This window comes from Pristis pectinata, chromosome 8 (assembly GCF_009764475.1).
Source record: "Pristis pectinata isolate sPriPec2 chromosome 8, sPriPec2.1.pri, whole genome shotgun sequence".
NCBI lineage: Eukaryota > Metazoa > Chordata > Chondrichthyes > Rhinopristiformes > Pristidae > Pristis > Pristis pectinata.
Window position 1 is genome coordinate 74518090 of NC_067412.1, and position 26648 is coordinate 74544737.

Below are 26648 nucleotides of genomic sequence, written 5' to 3' on the forward strand. Positions count from 1 at the left end.
AACAAACTCCACCCCATCTAAACCCCTCACTGTCTGGAGATGCCAATCGATGTTTGGAAAATTAAAATCCCCCATCATCACAACTCTGTTATTCTCACACCTTTCTAGGATCTGCTTCCCTATCTGCTCCTCAATAACCCTGTCACTATTGGGCGGCCTATAAAAAACACCCAGCACCATTATCGGCCCCTTCCTGTTCCTAACCTCCACCCACAGAGACTCCGTAGACAATCCCTCCACAACGTCCACCTTTTCCTCAGCCGTGACACTATCTCTGATCAACAGTGCCACTCCCCCACCTCTCTTGCCTCCCTCCCTGTCCTTCCTGAAACATCTAAAACCCGGCACTTGAATCAACCATTCCAGCCCTGGAGCCAACCAAGTCTCCGTAATGGCCACCACATCATAGCTCCAAGTATTGATCCAAGCTCTAAGCTCATCCGCCTTGTTCACAACACTCGAGTTAAAAAAGACACATCTCAAGCCTGTCTGAACACGTCCCTTCTCTATCACCTGCCCACAGCACCCACTCCTAGCCTCCTCCACTCGAGAGCCAAACACCTCCTCCCCTGTCTCTCCAATAAGGATCCTACCCCCCAGCAATTCTAGTTTAAACTCTCCCCAATAGCCTTAGCAAACCTCCCCGCCAGTATGTTGGTCCCCCTGGGATTCAAGTGCAACTCGTCCTCTTTGAACAGGTCATACCTGCCCCAAAAGAGGCCCCAATGATCCAGAAAACTGAATCCCTGCTCCTTACTCCAATCCCTCAGCCACGCATTTAACCTCCTCCTCATTCTGTTCCTATACCCACTGTCGCTTAGCACAGGCAGTAATCTGGAAATTACTACCTACGAGGTCCTGCTTCTCAACTTCCTTCCTAACTCTCTATAGTCTCTTTTCAGGACCTCATTCCTTTCCCTACCTATGTTGTTGGTACCAATATGTACCACGACCTCTGGTTGTTCTCCCTCCCCCTTCAGGATATCTTGGATGTGATCCGAAACATCCCGGATCCTGGAACCTGGGAGGCAAACTACCTTCTGAGTTTCTTTCCTGCATCCGCAGAATCGCTTGTCTGCCCACCTAACTATAGAGTCCCCTATCACTAGTGCCCTCCTCATTCCTTCCCTATCGACCTGAGCCACAGGGCTGGGCTCTGTGCCAGAGACACTGCCACTGTTGCTTCCCCCAGGTAGGCTGTCCCCCCCAACAGTAGTTAAGCAGGAATACTTATTGTCAAGGGGTACAGCCACAGGGGTACTCTCTAGTACCTGTCTCTTCCCCTTCCCCTTTCCCTTCCCCTTCCTGACTGTAACCCAACTGCCTGATTCTGATTGTCCCGGCGTGACCACCTGCCTATAACTCCTCTCTATCACCTCCTCACTCTCCTTGACCAGATGCAGGTCATCGAGCTGCATCTCCAGTTCCCTAACACGGTCCCTCAGGAGCTGCAGCTCGACACACCGGGCACAGACGTAGCCTTCCCGGAGGCAGGGAGACTCCGGGAACTCCCACATCTGACACTGAGTACAGGAAACTGCATTCATACTCCTTCCTTAACTCAAGTCACCTACCTTTCCTCACCCCTTTATGCCAAAGCCCCTTGAGCCAAAGCCCAGAACAGTCTGTTCCCTCTCACTCCACTGCCTGCTCCGACGCTGCCCGCTGGATATGGCGGCTTGCTTTTTAAACTGCCCGTGCCGCGTCTGCGCAGTCCAGCCCCCACTCTACCACTTAAAACTTTTACAACCCTTATAAAAACACCTTATAAAAACACTAACCCTATTAAATTACAACCCTATTAAAAAACTAAGTCTTATACTTAAAACCCTAATAAAAAGATAAAGAAAAACTTATCTGCTCTGAAGTAATCCGAAGCAAGGCCCACAAAGCCTTGTTTTGTGCAGTTAGTAAAATCCACTTAGTAAACTCCAAGGCAGGGGTTGTGTGTGGGGGTATTACAGAGAGAGAGGCTGGGAGTGGGCAGTGAGAGATCAGAAGACGGGTTAAGGTGACACAAGGGTCCTGGCAATCATTGAGTGAAAAGTAAGAATGCAGGTTAGCAGTTTTTGAGCATGTGCTTTCCATGTCACCATCTGATCACCAGAGAGAGATGGTAACAACAAAATCACAACTCATAGAGTCAGAGAGTCATAGAAATGTATAGCATGGAAACAGGCCATTCAACCCAGCTCATCTATGCTAACCATCCTGCCAATCTATACTGATCAACTTGCCTGCATTAGTTCCATATTCCTTAACTCTTAAAGATTTTTAAAGTCATCTTTGGGATATTGTTGGTGTTTGTGGCAGATGGTGGGAGGTGGGTTCGGAGGGCCGGCGGGTAGAATGATGAGTGGTATTGAATTGGACTCCAACATCTATGATGGATGGAGGTCAGTGAGTTGGGGTGGGTGACTGTAATCAGCAATCATGATTATGCATTCAGGAAATGAGGGTCAGGAGGTCATTGGAGAGAGTAGAACCAAGTGATCTCAGGGTTCGGTGGAGATAGGTTTTCTGAATGGGAAAGGGCACTTAAAAGAGAGCCGTTAAATCTGTCTTGCCCAGGAGACTCGTTTAAATTGTGCTGCTTAAGAAATAGCAGTGCTATTGAAATCCATTCAGAATCAGAATGAGAATCAGATTTATTATCACTGACTTATATGATGTGAAATTTGTTATTTTGGTGCAGCAGTACATTGCAAAGACATAAAATTACAAAATTAAAAGTGCAAATAAAAAGGAATAACGAGTAGTATTCATTGGTTCATTGACCATTCAAAAATCTGATGGCGGAGGGGAAGAAGCTGTTCCTAAAACGTTGAGTGTGGGTCTTCAGGCTCCTGTACCTCCTCCTCCAATGTTAATAATGAGAAGAGGGCACATCCTGGATGGTGAGGGTCCTTAGTGATGGATGCTGCCTTCTTGAGGCACTGCCTCTTGAAGATGTCCTTGACGGTGGAGAGGGGTGTGCCCGTGAAGGGGCACAACCCTCTGCAGCCTCTTGCGATCCTATGCATTGGAGCCTCCATACCAGGCGGTGATGCAACCAGTCACAATGCTCTCCACCGTATAGCCATAGAAATTTGTAAGAGTTTTCGGTGACATACCAAATCTCCTCAAACTCCTAATGAAATAGTCACTGGCGTGCCTTCTTCATTATTGCATCAATGCATTGGGCCCAAGATAGATCCTCTGAGATATTGACATCCATAAGCTTGAAGCTGCTCACCCTTTCCAAACCCTCAAAGAGGATTGTGGTGTGTTATCCCGACTTAAGGAAGTCCACAATCATTTCATTGGTCTTGCTGACGTTGAGTGCGAGGTTGTTGTTGCGACACCACTCAACCAGCCGATCTACCTCACTCCTGTACGCCTCCTCATTTCCATGTGAGATTCTACCAACAACAGTGGTGTCATTGGCGAATTTATAGATGGTGTTTGAGTTGTGTTTAGCCACAAAATCATGAGTGTAGAGGGAATAGAGCAGTGGGCTAAGCACATATCCTTTCGGTGTGCCTGTGTTGCTTGTCAGCAAGAAGGAGATATTATTACCGATCTGCACTGACTGTGGTCTCCCGATAAGGAAATCGAGGATCCAGTTTCAGAGGGAGGTACAGAGGCCCAGGTTTTGAAGCTTAGTGATTAAGTACTGAGGGGATGATGATGTTGAACGCCGAGCTGTAATCGATAAACAGCTGCCTGACATATGTTTTGCAGTCGTCTAGGTGTTCCAAACCAGGGTGGAGAGCCAGTGAGATTGTGTCTGCTGTAAAACAGTTGTGGCGGAAGGCGAATTGCAGTGGGTACATGTCCTTGCTCAGGCAGGAGTTAATTCTAGCCATAACCAACTTCTCAAAGTACTTCATTATGGTAGATGTGATTGCTACCGGGCGATAGTCATTGAGGCGGCTCACCCTGCTCTTCTTGGGCACTGGTATAATTGCTCCCCTTTTGAAGCAGTTGGGAACCTCAGCAGTGAGAGGTTGAAGATGTCCTTGAACACTCCAGCCAGTTGGTCAGCACAGGCTAAGAATCTCCAAAGGCATGGAATTTTCCCCGGCAATGGTCTAGGTAAGCTTTGCATAGGGAATGACTTCATTATGTGCATGTCTGACAGGGAAAAGGGATTATCCGTGCATGTTCAACTATTGCAGTTATGTTCCACTTGAGGAAAAATTGATTTTCTTGCACATAGTGCTGAAAGAAAGCATTCTATTCAATTGAATTTCCAGGCTTCTCCAAGCAATTCTCTACCTACCCCCACACTGATGTTTTCCTTTGTTATTAGATAAGTTGGAATATGCATTTTGCTTTGACTTGTTATTTCCATATTTTGTGTGAAACTTTACTCAATGCTGATAATATGTTGTAATTTCTAAACCTTAGCATTTGATTGGAGGAGCCATTGACCAGTTTTACACTTGCATAATAAAACTTCAGAAGCCGCCCAGCCTGCAAGTTCAGTTTTGCAGGACATTTTTCTCCTTTATCCTAATTAATTGGCTGGAATCCAACAACTTTACGTCAACCAGCCAACTGCAATTAGTTATTTCCTTATTTTACTATGTTGGCAGTTGTTCCTGCTGGGTGCAATATGGTTGTGGACAATGCATTTCAAGTTCATTCTGCAGTGGGACTCTATGAATTAATTAACAGCTGGAGACCATAAGAGCCTTCATTGCTTCTAATTCAATGTGGATGTGGCATCTGTTTTATGGAATGACAGCATTTTCAGTGAAAGCTTCAAGGAGTCACAGTAATATCACTTCTCACATCAGGGGGCAAAGCTGAGAGGTGAGTATGGTTTTCAATGTCTTTGTTCCTTTTTTAGAGATTAGAGATGAACTAATTTAAACTACTCTTGATCAATCAGAGATCATCCCACATACGAGAGAGAAGGAAAGACATTGTAAAACTCTTTGGAGCAAAGAATTACTGCTAAATGTAGTCACTGAATTGAATAAAACTACAAAAGTCAACTTGTTTCACAATGTAATGAGATAAAAGACCAGTGAATCTGGAAGAGTGATGGGTTGATATTGCCCAAGAGAACTCCTTTGGTCTTCACTGAATGATGCCATTGAATGGTCATGTACATCTGAGATGGTAGACCTATTCCTGATTTAATATTTTACTTGAAAGGTAGCAACTCTGATGGGACCACTTTCTCTCTCCTTGCCCAGATGTACTGAAATATTATTAGTGCTAGGCTTTAAAATGTTCTCAGAAGGCAATCCCAATAAATTTCACTGAGGACTATGAGAGACCAAGGGCAGCGCCAAATTGTGGCATTGGGATAGAGATTAGCTAAATTCAGGAAATGAATGACAGGATTCTATGAGAATATACAGTATGTGTTAACACGTTGGGGTTAAGCTTCAATCATCTAGCTCTATCAGCATCAAAGTGAAATTCTTAAGAGGCCAGTTAAATTGAAAATCTCAATATTTAAGAAATGAATATAAATTGATTCCTTGTTATGGTTTCCTTATGATACTGCAGGCTCAACCATATTATTTGAAATTTACTGACCTTGGTGTGATAGAGGACAGAAAACCTCCAAACAGATTACCTAGACACATTCTGCAGTTCCCTGAATCACATTTAGACATTTAGATTGTAACCAAAGAGTCACTGCTGTAAACTATTACTAAACTAGTTCCAGTCACTGCACATGGAGAACCCTCACTATTCTTGCTGTGGAGGATTTGTGATTAGTGAGTTTTTGAAGTGCAAATCAATTGGGCTTCTGTATAAGGACATATAAAGATTTATCAATAATTTACATAGATTGCTGTCAGTAATTTATCTTGAAATTCATTGGTTAGGAATTCATTTGCTTTGATGTTGTGAGATCTTGTCTTTGCATCTTTGGAGGAAAGCCAGCAATGTAAATTAACAAACAGTGCTACTTCACTTGAAAAAGCAGCATTTGCAAAGCAGCATTTTTAATAATGGCTTCATTTGCAGAGCCAGACAGTTTCTTGAAACCTCTATATCGAAACATTTGTACCAACATGCAGAAAACAATTTCTCACATGTTACAGTTCCTAAAGGGAAAAACAATCATCATTTCTTAAGCCATGCGTGTTACAGGAACAGTTTATTGTGAATTTTAGGCTGGTGCTTAGATATTTGCCTTGATGGTCCCCAATCATCCAAACTGTTTCAGGTGCTTATCACACGGAAAGAGTGTTACCACAGCTGAGAGCATATCAGACTTAAGTCAAAGTATGCAGGTATCTGCAATAATCATTGATATCCCAGTAGAAAATACTGCACCATTTGTCCACTATCATATCATCACATAATACTTACTCCACATCCCAACCCTGTGAAAGGCACATAACTCCTGAAGTCCTTTATGGCTCCTATGCTTCAACTCTTGAGGCTTTGCAAACATCACTGTTTTAAATGCCTATGAGGTACTTAATTAGGCCCTTGCAACTTTATGTATTAGCTTGCAGTACCTTACCCTTTACATGTTGTTCCACATGCTCAGATTACTGCACCTTGGCCTACACTTCAATGTCTCTTTTATAGGCTTCTCTGAGCTGGTGCTTGGGAGGGGAAGCATGGGTAACAGAATCAGAATCACGTTTATTATCACTGACTTATATGATGTGAAATTCGTTGTTTTGCGGGAGCAGTACAGTACAACAACATAGAAGTTACTATAAAATGCAAAAATAAATAAATAGTGCAAAAAAAAAAGGAATAACGAGGTAGTGTCCATGGGTTTTGATGGCGGAGTGGAAGAAGCTGTTCCTAAATCATTGAGTGTGGGTCCTCAGGCTTCTGTACCTCCTCCCTAATGATAGTAATAAGAAGAGCAAATGCCTCGGATGGTGAGGATCCTTAGTAATGGATGCCACTTCCTTGAGGCACCGCCTCTTGAAGATGTTCTCGATGGTGGGGAAGGTTATGCCTGTCAGTCAGTTAGTGCTCTGAGGTACTTGCAAAGCCAGATGTTTCTCAGAAGCATTTAGAGGAGAGGTTATAATTGATTTCCAAAAGACAATTCCTTATCTACAATAGATGAGCGATATTAGAGTTTCATCATGTAATCTACTAACAGTTAATGTGGGGGGGGGGGGGAATAATTGATCAAAATTCTGCAGATGATTCATGTTTTTGAGCAGCCATGTTTCTGACATGCTGTGCAGCCCCTTATCAGGATTTCCAATGTTTGGTTGTCATGGGGGATAAAAGGTTAGAGAACTTCTGGAGGCATCCCTCGTTTTTTCTCTTCTGTTAATTCATAGTTTTCTGCATAGTAAATTATAAGAATGAGAGTGTCACTTCATTCCCTAAACCTGCTAGAAAATGTCATGACATCTCTGGATCTGATCATGGTCAATCTGGACTGTTGCTCTAATTGGCCTTCATGATAATCCACAGCTATACTTAGTTGCTATGGTACCCTCAGGATCATACCATAGAACCATAGAACAATATGGCACAATACAGGCCCTTCAGCCCACCATGTTGTGCCACCCTTCAACCACACCTAAGACTATCTAACCCCTTCCTCCCACATATCCCTCTAACTTAAATTCCTCCATATGCTTGTCTAACAATCTCTTGAACTTGTCCAATGTATCAGCCTCCACCACCACCCCAGGCAGCGCATTCCATGCACCAACCACTCTCTGGGTGAAAAACTTCCCTCTGACATCACCCTTGAACTTCCCACCCAATACCTTAAAGCCATGTCCTCTTGTTTTGAGCATTGGTGCCCTGGGAAAGAGGCGCTGGCTGTCCACTCTATCTATTCCTCTCAATATCTTGTATACCTCTATCATGTCTCCCCTCATCCTCCTTCTCTCCAATGAGAACAGCCCTAGCTCCTTTAGTCTCTCCTCATAATCCATACTCTCTAATCCAGGCAGCATCCTGGTAAATCTCCTCTGCACCCTTTCCAATGCCTCCACATCCTTCCTATAATGAGGTGACCAGAACTGGACACAGTACTCTAAGTGTGGCCTAACCAGAGTTTTGTAAAGCTGCATCATCACTTTGCAGCTCTTAAACTCAATCCCCTGACTTATGAAAGCTAACATCCCATAAACTTTCTTAACTACCCTATCCACCTGCGAGGCAACTTTCAGTGATCTGTGGATATGAACCCCCAGATCCCTCTGCTCCTCTACACTGCCCAGAATCCTGCCATTTACCTTGTACTCTGCCTTGGAGTTAGTCCTTCCAAAGTGTACTACCTCACACTTCTCTGGATTGAACTCCATCTGTACTGGAATGCTCCACTCCATAATCTCTCCACAAGATAGAAAGGGCTGTGAGCAGTGTTTACACCTCAGCTGCTTTCAAAGACACCTTTCACTGTTTTAAACGTCCTGATATGAAAAATACCAAATATAGGAAGGTCTATTGTTGTCTCCAACTTTAATGACTGGTAAGATTATTAATCCTTTACTAGCAAGGTCTGGCTGAGTGGAGATGGCTGCACTGGTATTTACTGTCATGGCAGCCTCCTGCTATTAGAAATGCCCTCAATATCTCTTAGAATCATAGGTTATATGGCACAGAAATGGACCCTTTGACCCAAAATGACTATGCTGACCCTTCTCCTCTTGGTTCTCTTTCAGAAATTTGTGCTAATAATGATCTCGCTCTTCTGCTATAAGGTAGATAAGTGTAGGATGATGCCTTTTGGCATGACTAATGGATGTCTTAAAAACCCCCACCATGGAGGAAGATTTTTACTATCCACCATATCTATGATAAACACAATGAACTACTGAAAAAGAGAAGAACTTAGGTGTACATGTCTGAGGATCCCTGGAGGCAGCAGCAGAAGTAGAAAAGGTAGTTAAGAAGCCATATGGATACTTGTCTTCACTAGCCTTGACACAGAAAATAAGAGCAGGGAAGTCATGGGACAACTATAAAAAACATTAGTAAGGCCACAGCTGGAGTATTGTATGCAGTCCTGATCACTACACTATTGGAAGGATGTGATTGCATTGGAGAGGGTGGAGAGGAGATTTCCCAGGATGTTGCCTGGAATGGATGAGAAACTGGATAGGCTGGGTTTGCTTTCTTTGGAGTGAAGAAGGCTGAGAGGTGACCTGATTGACGTGTGCAAGATAAAGTGGGGTGTGGATACAGTAGATGGTGAGGACTTTTTCTCCTTAGCAAAGATATCTTTAACCAGAAGGCATAGGTTTAAGCTGAGGGGTGGGAGATATAGAGTGAATCTGAAGAATTTTTTCACCTGGTGGGTGGTTGAAATCTGGAAGCCACTGCCCAAGGGGGTGTTGGAAGAAGGTACTCTCACAAACTTTAGGAGGTTTTTGGATGAACATTTGAAATGCCACAGCTTAGAAAGCTTGGAAAATGGAATTAGTATATAGCCTTGATAGCTGGGATGGACACAGTGGACTGAAAGGCCTGTTTCCATGTTGTATGACTCCATGACTGTGAGAGATATTTAATTCCACATTTTATTATTATTATGACTAGCTTGAAAAAATGCTCTAAAATATATGGGAGAATTTACATAAAGTCGTATTTCCGTAAGTCAGGTCACTCATAAGTATGAGGGAGAAAAGAATGAAAGGGCTCTCAGAAAGCATTAGGAGAAATAGAGTGGGAGGAAGCTGTGGGGAGCATAAATATTGGCTGTTTTTATGTTGTAAATTTGATGTAAATCTTGCAGGATCAGAAGATCCCAATCAAATCCATTACTGATACCACAGCTCATCCAAATCATTCTAATGAGGTTGAAAGGAAAATTGGTCCTGACAAGTTGAATAATTGAGCCAGTAGAGAAAATGCTTTGCCTAGAAATTCATTACCAGTCTGTAGTGGTAAATACACTGTCATCCTGTAAGACTATTGTACTCTGCCTCCACTAATAGATTAGTTCCATTGACTTCAGTGGAACAAATTTTTGAGCCAGAGGGTAATGTCCTGATGTGACTATATGGTGCATTTACAGCTATAGATTGAGATGAATATATTGATGGCAAGGATAAACTTGAAGGCTGTTTCCCTTCTCCAATTTGAGTGTGAGTTCTTGCATCTCTTTTCAGCTTGACATCACTGTAATATGGTCAAAATCATAAATAGAGTAAATGAGTAATAATAATAGGGAAGTTAATTGAGAATGACTCATTGTGCAACATTCACTATGTGAAATGCTGTGAAATTTATGAAAATGTTAAAAAGTTGATTATTTAAAATGGCCATCTCCCTAAATTACTTGCACTATTTTATTCTCTTTCCTCAGGTTCAATTTCAGCAATGCATGGATCAAAACTTCTGTCTTTTGTGAGAATTCTGTTCATCATATATATTTTTAGGGCATTAGTCCTGGAGCTGAGACAAATAGGAACTAACATATTGCATCAGTCACCAAAATCAGGAAGGGATCTAAGGGAGTTACATAATAATTACAAACACTATTTTGTTGGCAATGATGCTTACATTTGACTGTTGGGATGAGGGTCCCATCGAGGCACATCTGGCTGCACCAGTATGCACCCTTCTCACTCAGATAACAACAAAAAGGAGCAGTAGGTTAAGAATCACAAGGCACTAATAGCAACAACACATATACAGAAAACAATTAAATAGAAATAAAATGGCTGTGCTTAATTATAACAAAGTCTGACTGCTCTTGTGGAAAGGGATCAGTTTATAGACAGACAAAAGCTTTGTCAATCAATGATTGATTGCAAATGAAAATACAAAAAGCAGTAGGTGCTGGAAGTCTGATATAAAAACAAAAAAATTGCTGCAAACACTCATCACAGCAGGCAGTATCCATGGAAAGAGAAACAGAGTTAATGTCTCAAGTCAAAGATTCATCAGAACTGGGAAAGTGAGAAAACATGTTAATTTTATGTTGCAGAGTGGGTGGGTGGAGATGGATTAAACAAAAGGAATTTCTTTCATAGGGTGGGGCTGGATTGTGTGGTGACAAACTGCTGATGAAGCCATTGTTTGTTAGATTGAGAGGTCAGTTAGAGAAAGAGAAAGAAGAAACAAAGGGACTTATAAAAGCAGTGGAATGCAGGTTAAGTTGCATGAAATGTTATTAGATCGGAAAGAAAAACTAATTAATATTAGCATGGATACCTATGGCAGAACTGTCCAGCTTTGATCTAATCAGAGAAAACAAGTTATCTGGAATTGCTCAATTTGACATTCAGTCTAGAGGCTGCAATATGCCCAGATGGGAGATGAGTCGCTGTTCCTCAAGCTTACATTAGGCCTTGTTTCAACAGTGCAAGAGTTCACAGATAGATACTTCAGAACTGGAATGAGTTGGGAAATTAAAGTGGAAGACAACTGGAAGCTCAAGATTGCTCCTGTGGGCTGAACAATGTGCTGTGCAAAAAGGTCACCCATTGTTCCTTTGGTTTCTCCATTGTAAAGGATAGTGCGTCATGGATACTGAATGCAGTACACTAGACTAGAAGTGCAAATGAATCACTGATACACATGAAAGGATGGTTGGATCCCTGGATGGTGGGGAGGGATAAAGTAAAAAAAAAGCTCCTGTGGTTGTATGGGAAAGTTCTGTGATAAGGAGAGTGGTTGGTGGAGATGGAAGAAAGGACCAGGGATTTTCAAAAGGAATGGTCCCTTCAGAAATGGGAAGATGCGTCTGGTAGTGGAAGCTCAATGAAGGTGGCATAATTTTGAAACATGATCTTATGAATGCGGAGACTGTTGGAGTGTAAGGTGAGAAGCAGGGGAACCCTATCCTACTGTCCAGGAGGAGAAGGGGTGAGAGCAGAGGTGCAAGAAATGGATGAGATGTTCAAGGGTTTTGTCAATTATGGTAGCGAGGAAAGCCTTGCTAAGGAGAAAGAAAGACAACTCAGAGGCACTTGTGTGGATAGATTCATCATTGAACAGATACGATGAAGGGAAAGGAATTTGGAGAATAGAATGTCATGGTGTTATGGTGGGCCAAAGGGCCTGTATTGTGCCTTATTGTTCTATGTCATCCTTACAGAATGCGTGGTGAGAGGAACATTATTGAGACACCTATAATAGCCTGTGGGCTTGTAATAGATGCTTGTCACCTACCTGTCCCCTGAGACAAGACAGAGAGATCTAAAAGGGAAAGGAAAATCCAGAGATAGATTATGTGAAGGTGAGAGCTGGGTTGAAATTGGCAATAAAATTAAAGAAATCTATGAGTGTAGGAAGCAATACATTTGTCAGTGTACTGCTAAAAGTATTGAAGGAGGGGTGCTGAGTAAGACTGAACCAAGGATGGTCCATATATTCAATGAAAGGAGGTGTAGGTTGGGCCTGTACAAGTTCTCAATGATTGACAGTGTTTCACTAATTACACCTCTCTCCTCCTCCAAAAGTTGATTGTGTACCTCTGGTCCTCTAACTGCAACTTTGAAAACTCAATACCATAATTATGCAGTAAGGAAAGTTCTCTAGATAAGCAAATTTATACTCAATGGTCATGGCAGGTTTTTATTCAGAGACTTCTGCCTCAGTGCATAAGATTCTGGTAGTGACCATTTTACAATATTCATTTAACAGGTGGCTCTCATGCAGTCTTATTTACCTTGTTTTGGACTAATATTTATAAATAATTATCTCTGTCTAAGCTTTATGCCAAAGTGTAATATATTTTATAAACATACACTCCCTCCACCTCAATTATACCAATAAAATCTACAGCATATGAGCAATTTACAGCACTTATGCAGCACATGCCTTAACATGTGGTGCAGAACACAGACCAAATTGGATTTTTTTGCTTGTTCAGTCCTGAGCTTTAACCTTAACTTTAACTCTGACATTCATTTCAAGGCTAAGCATAATATTAACTCTGAATTCCATATAAGCTTGGATTCTGTATAACTTTAACCCTTAGTTGAACTCCCTTCTACCTTTCACATTGTAATCATATGTTGCTCTCCATCTGCAATTAAATCAGCAGACTGTGGTTCATATTTTGCAAGAGTTGGGCATCTCCTAGAATGCCCTGTAAGTTAGACTTGTTTTAATACTTTTGTTCTTTGTTGTTGGAAGTGCAAATTGATAATAAGACAACCAGAATGGCAGGGCATTGACAACATTCGTAAAGTGCAACTAACAAGATATCTCTGGTTAGGATGTGACGTAAGCAGAGATAAGATTGACAAGAGGGTACATTAGTATGAGTGAATCCATGTTGGATCAGGTAGTGAATGAAAAATATTGTGAAGGAAGGGAAGATTGGTGAAGAAAAAGAGACAGAAAGGAAAATATGAAAAAATTTACACATCCAACAGTTTTAAAATATCTAACACCACTCATAAGCTGAAGAATGCTGACTCTGCATTTTTTATTATTCCCTTTCTGGGCAAGGTATGCTGATGGGCAGACCATAATAATTACCATACCATGAAGTTAAACTTTTAATTACTGGGTTTTTGGTGAGTTTAATTGGCAAGTAATTTGATAATGAAACAATTCCATTAAAGACATGGTAAAGTTAAGGTGAGATGACTGCGTGGCTGAGTGACTGGTGCAGGGGGCAGGGCTTCAGATTTCTGGATCATTGGGACCTTTTTTGGGGGAGGCATGACCTATTCACTAAGGATGGGATACACCTAAACTCCAAAGGGTCCAATATCCTAGCGGGAATGTTTAATTTAGCTGTTGGGGAGGGTTTAAATTAATCTGGCAGGGGGATGGAAACCAGGATGTTAGAATACAAGATGTTAGGGTTAGGGAGGAAGTTTATAGAAACAAATCCAAGACAGTGTGCATTGAGGATGGCAAGAAGGACAGGCAGGTGAGAAGTCAGGATAATCTGCTGAACAATAGAAGTACAACAAAATCAATAGCAGATACTGGACTAAATGTACTATATTTAAATGCATGTAGCATTAGGAATAAAGTAGATGACCTAGTGGCACAACTACAGGTTAATAAATACGACATTGTGGCAATCACCGAGTCATGGCTTTATGACGGATGTGATTGGGAACTGAATGTCCAGGAGTACACAGTGTATAGGAAGGATAGGCGGCTAGGCAGTGGGGGAGGTGTGGCCATGATGGTTAGTAATGATATAAAATCAATAGAAAGGAAGGACATTGAGTCAGAAGAGGCGGAATCCTTATGGGTGGAGCTAAGAAATAGAAAGGGTAAAAGGACAATAGTAGCAGTTATATATAGGCCCCCTAATAGCAGTTAGGAAGTGGACCATAAATTGCAGTTTGAAATAGAAAAAGAATGCCAGAGTGACAATGTGAAGATAATTATGGGGGATTTTAACATAAAGGTGGACTGGGAAATCCAGCAAGGCAGTAGATCTCAGGACAGTGAGTTTGCGGAATGTCTACAGGACAGTTTTTTGGAGCAACTTGTTGATGAGCCCACCAGGGGATCGGCTGTTTTGGATTGGGTGCTGTGTAACGAACCGGAGGTGATTAGGGAACTAAAGGTAAAGGAACCATTAGGAACTAGTGATCATAATATGATTGAATTCAGTTTCAAATTTGAGAAGGAGAAGCTGATAACTGGTGTATCGATATTTCAGTGGAACAAAGGAAATTACAGTGGTATGAGAGAGGAGTTGGCCCAAGTTGATTGGAAGGGTAAGCTAGCTGGAGGGACGGCGGAGCAGAAATGGAAGGAATTTCTACAAGTAATAAGGAAAATACAGGATATATATATTCCAAGAAAAAAGGTTTTGAATGGAAAAAAGGCACAAATGTGGATAACGAAAGAGGTGAAGGCTAAAATAAAAGCAAAAGGGAGGGCATACAAGGAAGCAAAAGTTAGTGGGAAAACAGAAGACTGGGAAACTTTTAAAAACCTGCAGAAAGAAACAAAGAAGGTTGTTAGGAAAGAAAAGATGAATTATGAATGGAAGTTGGCAGATAACATTCGAAAGGATACTAAGAGTTTTTTAAAATATATAAGGAGTAAAAGAGAGACACGGGTTGATATAGGACCAATCGATAACGGTGTGGGAGAGATTATAATGGATGATAAAGAGATGGCAGAAGAACTAAATGAGTATTTTGCATCGGTCATCACTGTGGAGGACATCAGCAATATACCAGTTAGTCAGGGGTCTCACAGAATGGAACTGAGTTCAGTGAAGATTACTAGAGAGAAGGTGCTAGGAAAACTAAATGGGCTAAAGACCGGATGAGGTGCATCCCCAGGTTCTGAAGGAGGTGGCTTTAGAGATAGCAGAGGCATTGGTGATAATTTTCCAGGAATCAATAGACTCCGGCATGGTTCTGGAGGACTGGAGGGTCGCAAATGTAGTTCTGCTGTATAAGAAAGGTGGGAGGCAGCATAAAGGAAATTACAGACCTATTAGTCTGACATCGGTGGTGGGAAAGTTATTGGAATCGATCCTCGAGGATGAGGTTATGGAATACCTAGAGGTGCAAGGCAAGATAGGTCCGAGCCAACATGGTTTCATGAAGGGAAGATCCTGCCTGACCAACCTATTGAAGTTTTTTGAAGAAATCACAGGTAGGGTGGATAAGGGAGAGGCTGTAGATGTTGTGTATTTAGACTTTCAAAAGGCCTTCGACAAGGTGCCGCATAAGAGACTGATTAATAAGATGAGAGGTCATGGAATTACAGGTAGGATAACAGAATGGGTGGAGCATTGGCTGGTTGGCAGGAAGCAAAGGGTGGGAATAAAAGGATCTTGTCCTGGTTGGCTACCAGTTACTAGTGGTGTTCCGCAGGGGTTGGTGTTGGGGCCGTTTCTTTTTACCTTGTAAATTAACGATTTGGATGATGGATTAAATGGTTTTGTGGCTAAGTTTGCGGATGACACCAAGGTAGGTGGAGGAGTAGAGAGTATTGAGGAGACAGGAAGGTTGCAGAGAGACCTAGATAGTTTAGGAGAATGGGCAAGGAAATGGCAGATGAGATTCAATGTTGAGAAATGTGCAGTTGTACACTTTGGAAACAGAAATAAACGGGCAGATTATTATCTAGAAGGAGAGAAAATTCAAAGTACAGAAGTACAAAGGAACTTGGGGGTACTCGTGCAGGATACCTTAAAGGTTAACCACCAGGTCGGATCGGTGGTAAAGAAAGAGAATGCTATGTTGGCATTCATTTCGAGACGTATAGTGTATAAAAGTAAGGAAGTGTTGATGAGGCTCTACGGGGCACTAGTGAGGCCTCATCTGGAATACTGTGCACAGTTCTGGACCCCATATCTTAGGGAAGATGTGCTGATGTTGGAGAGGGTTCAGAGGAGATTTACGAGGATGATTCCCGGAATGAAAGGGCTTACGTATGATGAGCGTTTGTTGGCTCTTGGACTGTACTCACTGGAGTACAGAAGAATGAGAGGGGACCTCATAGAGACATTTAAAATGTTGAAAGGACTGGACAGAGTCGATGTGGTCAAGCTGTTTCCCTTGGTGGGTGAGTCCAGGACCAGAGGGCACAGTCTTAGAATTAGAGGACACAGGTTTAAAACAGAGATGAGGAGAAATTTCTTTAGCCAGAGGGTGGTGAATTTGTGGAATTCCTTTCCATATACAGCAGTGGAGGTCAGATCATTGGAGGTGTTTAAGGAAGAGATAGATAGATATCTAAGTAGTCGGGGTATCAAGGGATATGGGGATAAGGCCGGAAATTGGGGTTAGAATAGTGTTTTTTTTTGCCCCCCCAGTTTCTCATTTCTTTTTCTTTTTTCCCTTTTCTTTGGAGCAGACTTGATGGACCGAATGTCCTACTTCTGCTCCCTTGTCTTGTGATCTTGTGATATCATGTTTCTGAAGCTTGTAGCAGAGTAGCAAATCAATAATAAATTGTGATGCTTTTCAATTTATGGGGTATCTCTTCCTCACCAAAAAAATGCTGGCAGATCTGTACATGAGTAATGGTGTGTTGTTCACACAAATTCCTTCTTTCCTCTGCCTTCTCAGTATCATTTACTATAAGGTAGAATTGAAGAACAGGTCCACTTGAGGCCACTGAATAAAGAGACCAAGCCATCAGCCCATCTAAAACTACCCACAGTATTCAACCCAATAAGTTATTATCAGTATTTTTGTTCTTTTTTAGAACATGGGCATTGATAGCAAGGCCAGTATTTATTGCTTATGCCCAGGTATCTTGAATGGCCGACAGGGCCATTAACTAAACTGCTGTTGGTTTGGAGTTACAGGTAGGTCAGGCTGGCCAAGGATAGCGGATCTTTCCATCGAACATTCAGATGTGTTTTTCTGAAAATCTAATAGTATTGTTGTTTCCATTACCGATATCAGTTTTTAAAAAAAATTCTACATCATTTAATCAAGAGAATTTACATGGGAATTGAGCTCAACAGACTTTGGATTATTAGTCTGCCCTCTGGATTACAATTCATTGAAATTTCATTGCTAAGGTATTATACCCAATAATAATTTCATATCATTTTTATTAGTTATTAATTTTTTGAGATGCAGCCATCACTGGAAAGGCCAGCATTTATTGACTATGCCTAACTGCTCTTGAGAAGGAGGTGGTGAGCAACCTCCTTGAACTACTGCAGTCCTGCTGATGAAGGTACTCCCACATGCTGTTGAGGTAGTGAGCTGCAGAAGTTAGGCCAAGTAGTGAAGGACTGGTGAAATATTTTCCAGTCAGAATTGGAGGAGAACCTGCTGGGTAATGATTTTCCTGTTGTCCTTGTTCTTGATAGTAGGGGTTGTGAACTTGAGATAGAGTAATACTCATTCTCTACACCCTTTCAAGCACTGGAGTCATAGAGTCATTGAGCTGTACAGCAGAGAAACAGTCCATTCAGTCCAACTCATCCATGCTAACCAGTAGGCACCCTTCCGTATTATCTCCATGCCCAGTACTTGGTCCATAGCCCTCTATGCCTAAGTGATTCAAATACTCATCTAAACACTCCTTAAATGCTGTCAGTGACCCAACTTCCACCATTCTCTCAGACAGTGCATTCCAGGTACTTGCCATTCTCTGGGTGAAGAAGGTCCCCCTCTTATCCCCTCTACATCTCTTCTCCCTAACCATAAACCTATCTCTTCTAGTTTTATCTACTAGATAAAATACTGGAGAAATGTTTCCTGCAGTCTACCATATCTATACACCTCATAATTTTATATACCTCAATCATGTCCCCTCGCAACCTCCTCTCCTCCAGGGAGAAAAGATGTGGCTTCTGGCTTGGTTTCTCCTCATAACTGAACTGCTCCATCTCAGGCAACATCCTGGTGAATCTCCTCTGTACCCGTTACAGCAGTATCACATTCTTCCGATACTTTGGTGACCAGAACACAGATAGTACTCCAGATGAGGTCTGACCAAAGTTTTATAAAGTTAGACCATAACATCCCCACAGCTGTATTCAATGCCCTGACTCGTTAAGGCCAGTATCCCATATATTTTCCCAAACTATGTTATCTACCTGTGTTACCACCTTCAACGATCTATGAACTTGTATTCCAAGCTCCTTCTGTCCCTCCAGACTCCCTAAGACTCTACCACTCATAGTGTATGTCCTAGCCTCATTAATGCTTCCAAAATCCATCACCTTATATTTGTTTGGATTAAATTTCATCTGCCTATTTTCAGCACATTTCAACCCAACACCTGCAAGATTACCTCCAAAATAGACATCAAGCTGTCTTGGAAGTTTTACACCATCCTGTTGTAAAATGGGTAAAATCATGGAACTCCCTGTCCAACAGCACAGTGGGAGTGGCTTCAACACAGAAACGGGTCAGATTCAAGTTGACAGTTTACCACCGGCTTCTCAGGGGAAAGTAAGGTTTAAGATTGGCCTTGCTAGCCATGCCCACATCCTCTAGAGAGCAAAACTCTTAATAAAATATTGACACAGTGGACTTCATTTGCCCACAGGATTTTTCATTTATGTGCCTTTGGATGCAACAATAATAAACACGTCACACTTCACGAACTATCCTCATACTGCTGTACTCCCATTCAGCATCTGTCACGCAAGCTTATATTTGTGGTTTCGTCCTCACAGTGTCTTTATTTGCTCAGGTCTATTTGACGTATAGAAGAAAAGGTTATCAAATATATTTCTATTTGGAACATAATCTTAATCATAGAAACAATTTGTTTGAAAAGCAATTGGGTGTGCCAAGCAATATTCAAAGGGCATCATGGTAACTAACTGAGTTCCAAGACAAATGTCCTAAATTGAGGCAAGGCTAATTTTGATGGCATTAGACAGGAACTTGCAAGGGTTGATTAGGAGAGGCTGTTAGCAGGTAAGGGGACATCTGGCAAGTGGTTGACTTTTAAAAGTGATGTAGGGAGAGCTCAGGGTCAACATTGTTCCTGTTAGAGTGAAGGGCAAGGCTGGCAGGACTATGGATCCCTGGCTGATGAGGATTATTGAGGCTCTGGTCAAGAAAAATGAAGCATATGCAGGTACTGGCAGCTGGGATCAAGCAAGTCCCTTGAGGAGTATAAGAGATGTAGGAGTACACTTAAGAAGGAAATCAGGAAGGCAAAAAGGGAACAGATATTCTTGGCAGATAAGGTTAAGGAGAATCCTAAGAGATTGAATAAGTACATTAAGAGCAATAGAGTATTAGGGAAAGAATATGTTCCATTAAGGATTAGTGTAGTCATTTATATGCGGAGCCACTAGAAATGGGTGAGGTCTTAAAAGAATACTCCTCATCTGTATTTACTGTGGAGAAGCTCATGGAAGCTAGAGAATTCAGGGAAGAAAACAGTGATGTCTTGAAACATATCGATACCATGAAAGAGGAGGTGTTGGTGCTCTTGAGGCACATAAATGTGGATAAATCTCCAGGATCTTATCAAGTGCACTTTGTGACATTGTGGGAATTAAGGGAAGAAATTGCTGGCACTCTGGCAGAGATTTTTGTATCTTCCTTAGCCACAGGTGAGGTACTGGAAGACTGGAAGGTGGTTAATGTTGTGCCTTTATTTAAGAAGGTCTGCAAGGACAAGCCAAGGAACTGCAGACCGGTGAGCCTAACATCAGTGGTGGGTAAGTTGCTGGAGGGGATTCTGAGACACAAGATCTTTCTGCAGTTGGAAAGGCAAGGACTGTTTAGGGATAATCAGCATGGCTTTGTGCGTGGGAAACTATGTCGAATGAATTTAATTGAATTTTGAAGCAGTGACCAAGATGTTTGACAGGGGCAGGGTTGTAGACAGTTTCTACATGGACTTTAGCAATGCTTTTGACAAGGTCCCACATGGTAGGCTGGTCTGGAAGGTGAGATCACATGGGATCCAGGGTGATCTAGTCAGTTGGATACAAAATTGGCTTGGTGGAAGGAGTCAGAAGGTGGAGGATTGTTTTTCAGATTGGAGTCCTGTGACCAGTGGTGTGCACAGGGATTAGTGCTGGGTCCCCTGCTGTTTGTCATATACATCAACAGTTTGGATGAGAATGTAGGTGGCATGACATCAAAATTGGTGGTGTGATGGACAGTGAAGAAGGTTGTCTAAGGTTACAACAGGACCTAGATAAACTGGAAAATTGGGCATAGGAGTGGTAGATGGAATTTAACTCAGAGAAGTGTGAAGTGATGCATTTTGGGAAGTTATACTCAGGCAGGACATAGATAGTGAATGACAGGACGCTGGGGAGTGCTATAGAACAGAGAGACATAGGGGTACAAGTACAAAGTTGCCTGAACGTGGCAGCACAGGTAGACAGGGTGGTGAAGAAGGCGTATCAGATGGGGCACTGAGTACATGAATTGGGATGTAATTTTACAGCTGTATGGAACATTGGTGAGACTGCATCTGGAAGCTTGTCAACAGTTCTGGTTGCCATTCTGTAAGCTCGAGAGGGTGTAGAAAAGATTCACAAGAATGATGCCAAGACTGGAGGGCTTGAGTTATGAGGAGAAACAGGTTAGGCTGGGATTGTTTACCTTGGAGCGAAGGAGGCTCTGGGGGTGACCTTAAAGAGGTTTATAAAATCATGAGGGGCACAGATAAGGTGGATGGTCACCGTCTTTTTCCCAGGGTCCAGGAGTCTAAAACCAGAGGGCATACGTTTAAAATGAGAGGGGAGAGATGTAAAGGGAACCTGTGGGACAACTTTTTCCACACAGATGGGTATATGGAATGAGCTGCCAGAGGGAGTGGAAGAGGTGGAACACTTGAAAGACATTTAGACAGATTCATGGATAAGAATTGTTTAGAAGGATGTGGGCCAAATGCAGGCAAATGGTACTAGATCAGGAAGGCATCTTGTTTGGTATGAACGTAGGGCCGAAGACCTGTTTCCATGCTGTTTAATTCTATAACTCCATGGCTCAGATATAAGAGACAATCAGTTGTTTCTGTAGTCCCAAAGCATATAAAATCCTGAAATATGATTAAAGCAATTGACTTAACAATCAAAACAAATAGAAAGGATTGCTTACAGTATTCTCACTTAACAGAAGGCCAAACATCCCTTCCAGAATTTCTAATCACACAAAAAGAATTTACCTTTGCTCCCAATCAAGGAATCTCAAGCAAGGAGTGAGCAGGATTACGTTCCTCCCACCCCTTTCCCCCACCCGTTCCACCTGAACACAGTCAGGTGGACCTAGTCTTGAAGGGTCTGTGAAACCTTTCACTTGACTGGGAGCCATCGGGGTTATGGGAAAGGCCTTGCTGGCCTGCTCTCACCTTTCTCACAAGCTCACTTCTGTACCACCTGGCTGTTCGCCATGCTTGCTGTCTCAGTTCGCTAACAATTGCCATTAATTCCCCAAACACACCCAGTTCCTTACAAGGAATGACCTGAAATATCATCAGAAGGAGGTAGGGACCGGGAGAAAGGCTGCAGAGGTTGTGGCTGAAGACCCAAGGTACAATGACTCTCCTACACTGTCTGCCTGGGACTCATTTGAAAGCTGATCTCTGGATCCCCCTGACACCAATGCTTGGAGCCCTTGCAATGCTGGGTTTTGGGTCTCTCAGTTCAATCAATGTTGTGGCCAGCATCCTGGCGTCCAAGTAAAGCCTGCCTTGAGTCCTTGGGGATTTATCTGTTCCTAGACCTTGGAGCAATGTCACCCTAGGGGTCTTTCTTGACAATGTTCCTCATTTGCTGGGTGCTGGACTATGGGGCCTAATTGGGACTGAGTCCAGGGACCTGACTGGGCCTTGGACATGGATCCAACTAGGCCTAAGGACTCAGCAAGGAGATAGCCAGGGACCATAATATTCTGGGCTTGAGACCAGATCCAGGTCCATTTTCTGCTCCATATCCAGGTGCACAGTATTGGTGAGCACATATCGCTTTAAAATAGGAACAGTGGTCACTTATACAGTAATGTGGCCAAATAACTCTGCAGTTTGGTAATTCCAAACATAGGTTTGTAACAGTATAATATTGGTATACAGTACTAGTGGACTCTCATTGCCCTGGCATCCAAGGTGTCACATTGGCGTATGATATTGAAGGGTAAGACTTGTAACTGTATAGCATTGTGGTACAGTATTGGTAGGTACAATGTATCACTGTCTAAAATTAGGGCTAATCACTGTCTACTGCTGAGTACAGTGTTGATGAGAATGGACACTGCATTACTCTGGGGTATGGAGCTGGTTTGTACAGTACGTCATTGTCTCACACTAGGGTTCAGTACTGGTGGATAAATTTTATCACTAAATAACATGGAGTGCAGTACTGGCACTGACATAGGTCTGACAGTGTATAACAATGGTGTACAGAACTGGAGTGTGCAGTTTCTTAGTATAGTGCTGGTGGGAACAGTCCATCATTAACACTGGTGTACACACAGCATTGATGGGTACAGTCTGTCATAGTCCAACATTGGGGTACTGTGCCAGTTTGTGTAACTTTGTCACTGTATAACACTGGGATACAGTATTGATGGGTACAGTGCCAATATATAACACAAGACTCCTGAGGTATGGCTAACAGGTAGGAAGCAGCAAGTAAGGATAAAGGGGGGTTATTTTCAGGAGGCAACCTGTAGCTCTTGTGGTTTCATGGGGATCAGTGCTGGGACCACAATAGTTTACAATATATATTAATGAGTAGGAGGAAGGAAGTGAATCTGAGATGACCAAATTTGCAGATGATACAAAAATAGGTGGGAAGGCACATTATGAAGAAGATACCAACAATCTGCAGAGAGATACTGATAGGTTAAGTGAGTGGCAACAATTTGGCATATTCAGTACACTGGGAAAATTCATTTTGGTAAGAAATACAAAAGAACAGGATATTATTTAAACGGAGAAAACTATAGGAAGCTTCAGTATAAAGTAATAAGGGGTTCTTGTGCATGAAACATGGAGAGCTAATACACAAGTAAGCAGGTAATAAGGAAGGCTAATGGAATGTTATAACAAGTGGGTTGGAGTATACAGTAGAAGAAGGGAAATCTTGCTACAACGTTACAAGTTCGGTTGAGATAATATATAGTGTACTGCTTACACTGGGGTACAGAATTAGTGGGTACAAGGTTTCACTGTCTAATAGTGGGATATAATATTGATGGGTACAGTGAGTTATGGTGTAACAGTGAGGTACAGGATTGGTGGATACAGTCTGTCACTGTCTAACACCAGGGTATAGAGTTGATAAGTACAAGCTGTCCAAAGTGTTGTGGTATTAAGAGTTACGCCCACCACGCACACCATTCCATAGGGCACTGGCAATAAGCTGTACTTGAATTTCTCATCAAACGGAGAAAACTATAGGATAAAACTAACACTGGGATAAAGGACTCAAAGATATAGATATTACACCGAAGCACGGTGGTGATGATTATTGGTCTGTCTTGTATAATCTGAGACACAGTAAAGTTGGGTGTAATCTGTCACCAGTGTAACACTTGGGTACTATAGTGATGATCACAAATCTGCCATGGTGGAAAGGAGCTCTGAAGATGTGGTAGGTGCACCTTGAGTGAAACAGGGAAGAGTCAGTGCATGGAGTGGCAGTAAGCTAATTACTGGGTGTGCACTGTGTGAAGCAGCATGATCAAAAGGGCACTGAGAACTCAGCACAAAGGAAGCAGCAGAGTGGCAATGAATGGGGCAGCAAGGTGGTACAGTGGAGTTATTGAGGGGTCAGCAGTGTGGCAGCAGTATGCAGTGCAGAAGCAGTAGAATGGTGGTGAATGGAGCAGCAAGCAATATTATATTTGTGTCTTTAAAGGTGATGAAAAGTATCAGTATCTGGTTACTTTTGGCAGAAATAAAAGTTAGAACATAGAACATAGAACAATTACAGCACAATTCAGGCCCTTCGGCCCACAAAGCTGTGCCGAACATGTCCCTACCCTAGAAATTACTAGGCTTACCCTTAGCCCTCCATTTTACTATAGAACATAGAACAATTGTTTTGTCTGAGTGGTCTTTAAAAAAAGTTTGGGTTGCAAATCTGACATCCTGCATGCCAGAAATAGTGCTAAAATGCACCCTCCAGTACTATAGCCAGTATTCTACAATGCACAACTAATTTAAATTGTGACCCAACACATGTGATATGATTTAGGTATGATATACTAGCTATTACCAATACCATTTACCCACATAACAGACACACAGGTCTGCTGTAAGATTGATTTTTATAACCTTTTAGCCCATGTATTGTACTTATTTCTACTGCAGGACTCATATGGGATTTGATACAATTATATTCCATGTAAGGTATTTCTGAGCAATATATTTTTTCTTTATTCCAGGTTTGTCATTAACTTTGGAGAGTTCTGAATGGCAGGGAGAATACTACCGAACTATCATCTGAATTCTACTGCATCAATATCCTTAACCTACAGATATCCTGAATATGTGTCCTTGCAAACTGCTTCTGGTAATAGCACTAGCTTTGGTGGTAAAAATAGCAGTTGCCATTTTGATGAGGAATTCAAATACATCTTATTGCCAGTGTCCTATGGAATGGTGTGTGTGGTGGGTGTAATTCTTAATACCACAGCACTTTGGATGTTTGTTTGTAAGATGCGGCCATGGAATGTCAATATAATCTTTATGTTTAACCTGGCCATTTCAGACCTTCTTTATGTGTTATCTCTGCCACTCCTTACATATTACTATGCCAGACGTAATGACTGGCCATTTGGTGTAGTCCTCTGTAAGATCACCCGCTTCATCTTTTATGCCAACCTGTACTCCAGCATCCTCTTTCTTACCTGCATCAGTGTCCACAGGTGCTTGGCTGTGTGCTATCCCATTCAATCACTCAGGTGGATAAAAGTGAATCGTGCCTGGATTGTGTGTACATTGGTCTGGACATCTGTCATAATTTGCCTTATTCCTAATTTAATCTTCGTCACAACAAGTAGGCGGGGTGATAACATACTCTGTCATGACACAACCCGCAGGGAGGACTTTCCAGAGTATGTTTTGTATAGTTCTGCCATCATGGTGATCCTCTTTGTCATTCCCTTCTTCATCATTACCATCTGTTACAGTGTAATGACCAGAAGACTGAGCAAAACACACATATCTGGTTACAGCCCAGCCTCATCCAACGTCAAGAAAAAGGCCATTAAAATTATCATCATAGTGTTGCTTGTCTTTTTCCTGTGCTTTGTACCCTTCCACATCACAAGAACAATGTATTATACTTTCAGGGTACTCAAGAAGAACTGCAATGCACTTAACATTGTGAACTTCACATATAAGATCACAAGACCACTGGCCAGCATCAACAGCTGCATTGACCCCATTTTGTATTTCCTAGCTGGAGACAATTATCGAGGAAAATTTATGTATGCCACATGGAGAAGAAAAGCTTGTGTTCAACTGTCAGTACCAAACACAATATGTGAGCGTAAAATGCACAAGCAATCCGAGATCGGAACTACCTCTGTCTGTACAGTCACCCTGCATCAGGGATATGATTGAGTCAGAGAATCAAAGGTTTCCTTTTGGTCCTGATGCAGGGTTTCAACCTGAAACATGGACAATTCCTTTCCTCCCACAGATACTGCTCGACACACTGAGTTCCTACAGCAGAATGTTTGCTGTTCCAGATTCCAGCATCTGCAGTCTCTTGTGTCTGTTACATTTTTAATTCAATGACCCAGTCAGATGGAATCAGACTATTGGTCCAGGAAACTCTCCCAATGCATCGTGATAGGCCTTGGGCAGACCTGATGTTCAAATTAAACCTGTGATAGCCCAAAACAATCTTGCCAACTGAACTGGCTAGTGACAATCACAGACAATAAACTGTTCAGTTGAGGAAAGGAAATCAGTGGCAATAGAGTCCTATGTAAGACTTCTATCCTACATCAGTATGTGTGTTTGAACCAATTCCTTGTATTTCTGGGGACCATTGCCTACCTTTGTGAAATTCAAAATGTGAAAAGGCTGGAAGAAAATGCAAATAATATACTGACTGAAAGCACATTTCTTCAGCTATTTTGCCTCCTCAAAATTTCCCATTTTGAGAGGACACAATTATTTTTTTTTCTGCTTCACCCCTTTGAGAACTTTTTTGTGTTAAAGGTGCAGCACTAAATGCAGCTTCTCAAGCTTATAGCATTACCAAAAATATTTTGTTAGATTTTGTGTCAAGTTTTGCACCCTGTTTTTGTACAATTTTCAAACTATATTTGGATTCATATCTTGTGATATTTATCTTTCTCAGTTTACATTTTTGTATTTTGGAATGCCTGGTTTACTTATTTCTTTGT

The 26648-nt window shown here is 42.0% G+C and overlaps 1 protein-coding gene across 2 annotated transcripts; it reads left to right on the forward strand.

The window, feature by feature from the left end:
• Window positions 1–4475: 4475 nt before the first annotated feature.
• LOC127573522 (P2Y purinoceptor 4-like) lies at window positions 4476–26648 on the forward strand. 2 transcript variants are annotated; one of them, XM_052021827.1, is made up of 3 exons: window positions 4775–4800; window positions 8613–8651; window positions 24672–26648. In XM_052021827.1, the coding sequence occupies exon 3, from the start codon at window positions 24700–24702 to the stop codon at window positions 25852–25854; it is 1155 nt and encodes a 384-aa protein (XP_051877787.1). In that variant the 5' UTR covers window positions 4775–4800; window positions 8613–8651; window positions 24672–24699; the 3' UTR covers window positions 25855–26648. The 2 variants fall into 2 exon arrangements, with proteins under 2 accessions (XP_051877786.1, XP_051877787.1); XM_052021826.1 differs by lacking the exon at window positions 8613–8651 and having other exon boundaries at window positions 4476–4800.

Bases quoted from the DNA above. Each gene is read 5' to 3' on its own strand.
- LOC127573522 (XM_052021826.1), top strand. From the start codon at position 24,700: ATGGCAGGGAGAATACTACCGAACTATCATCTGAATTCTACTGCATCA.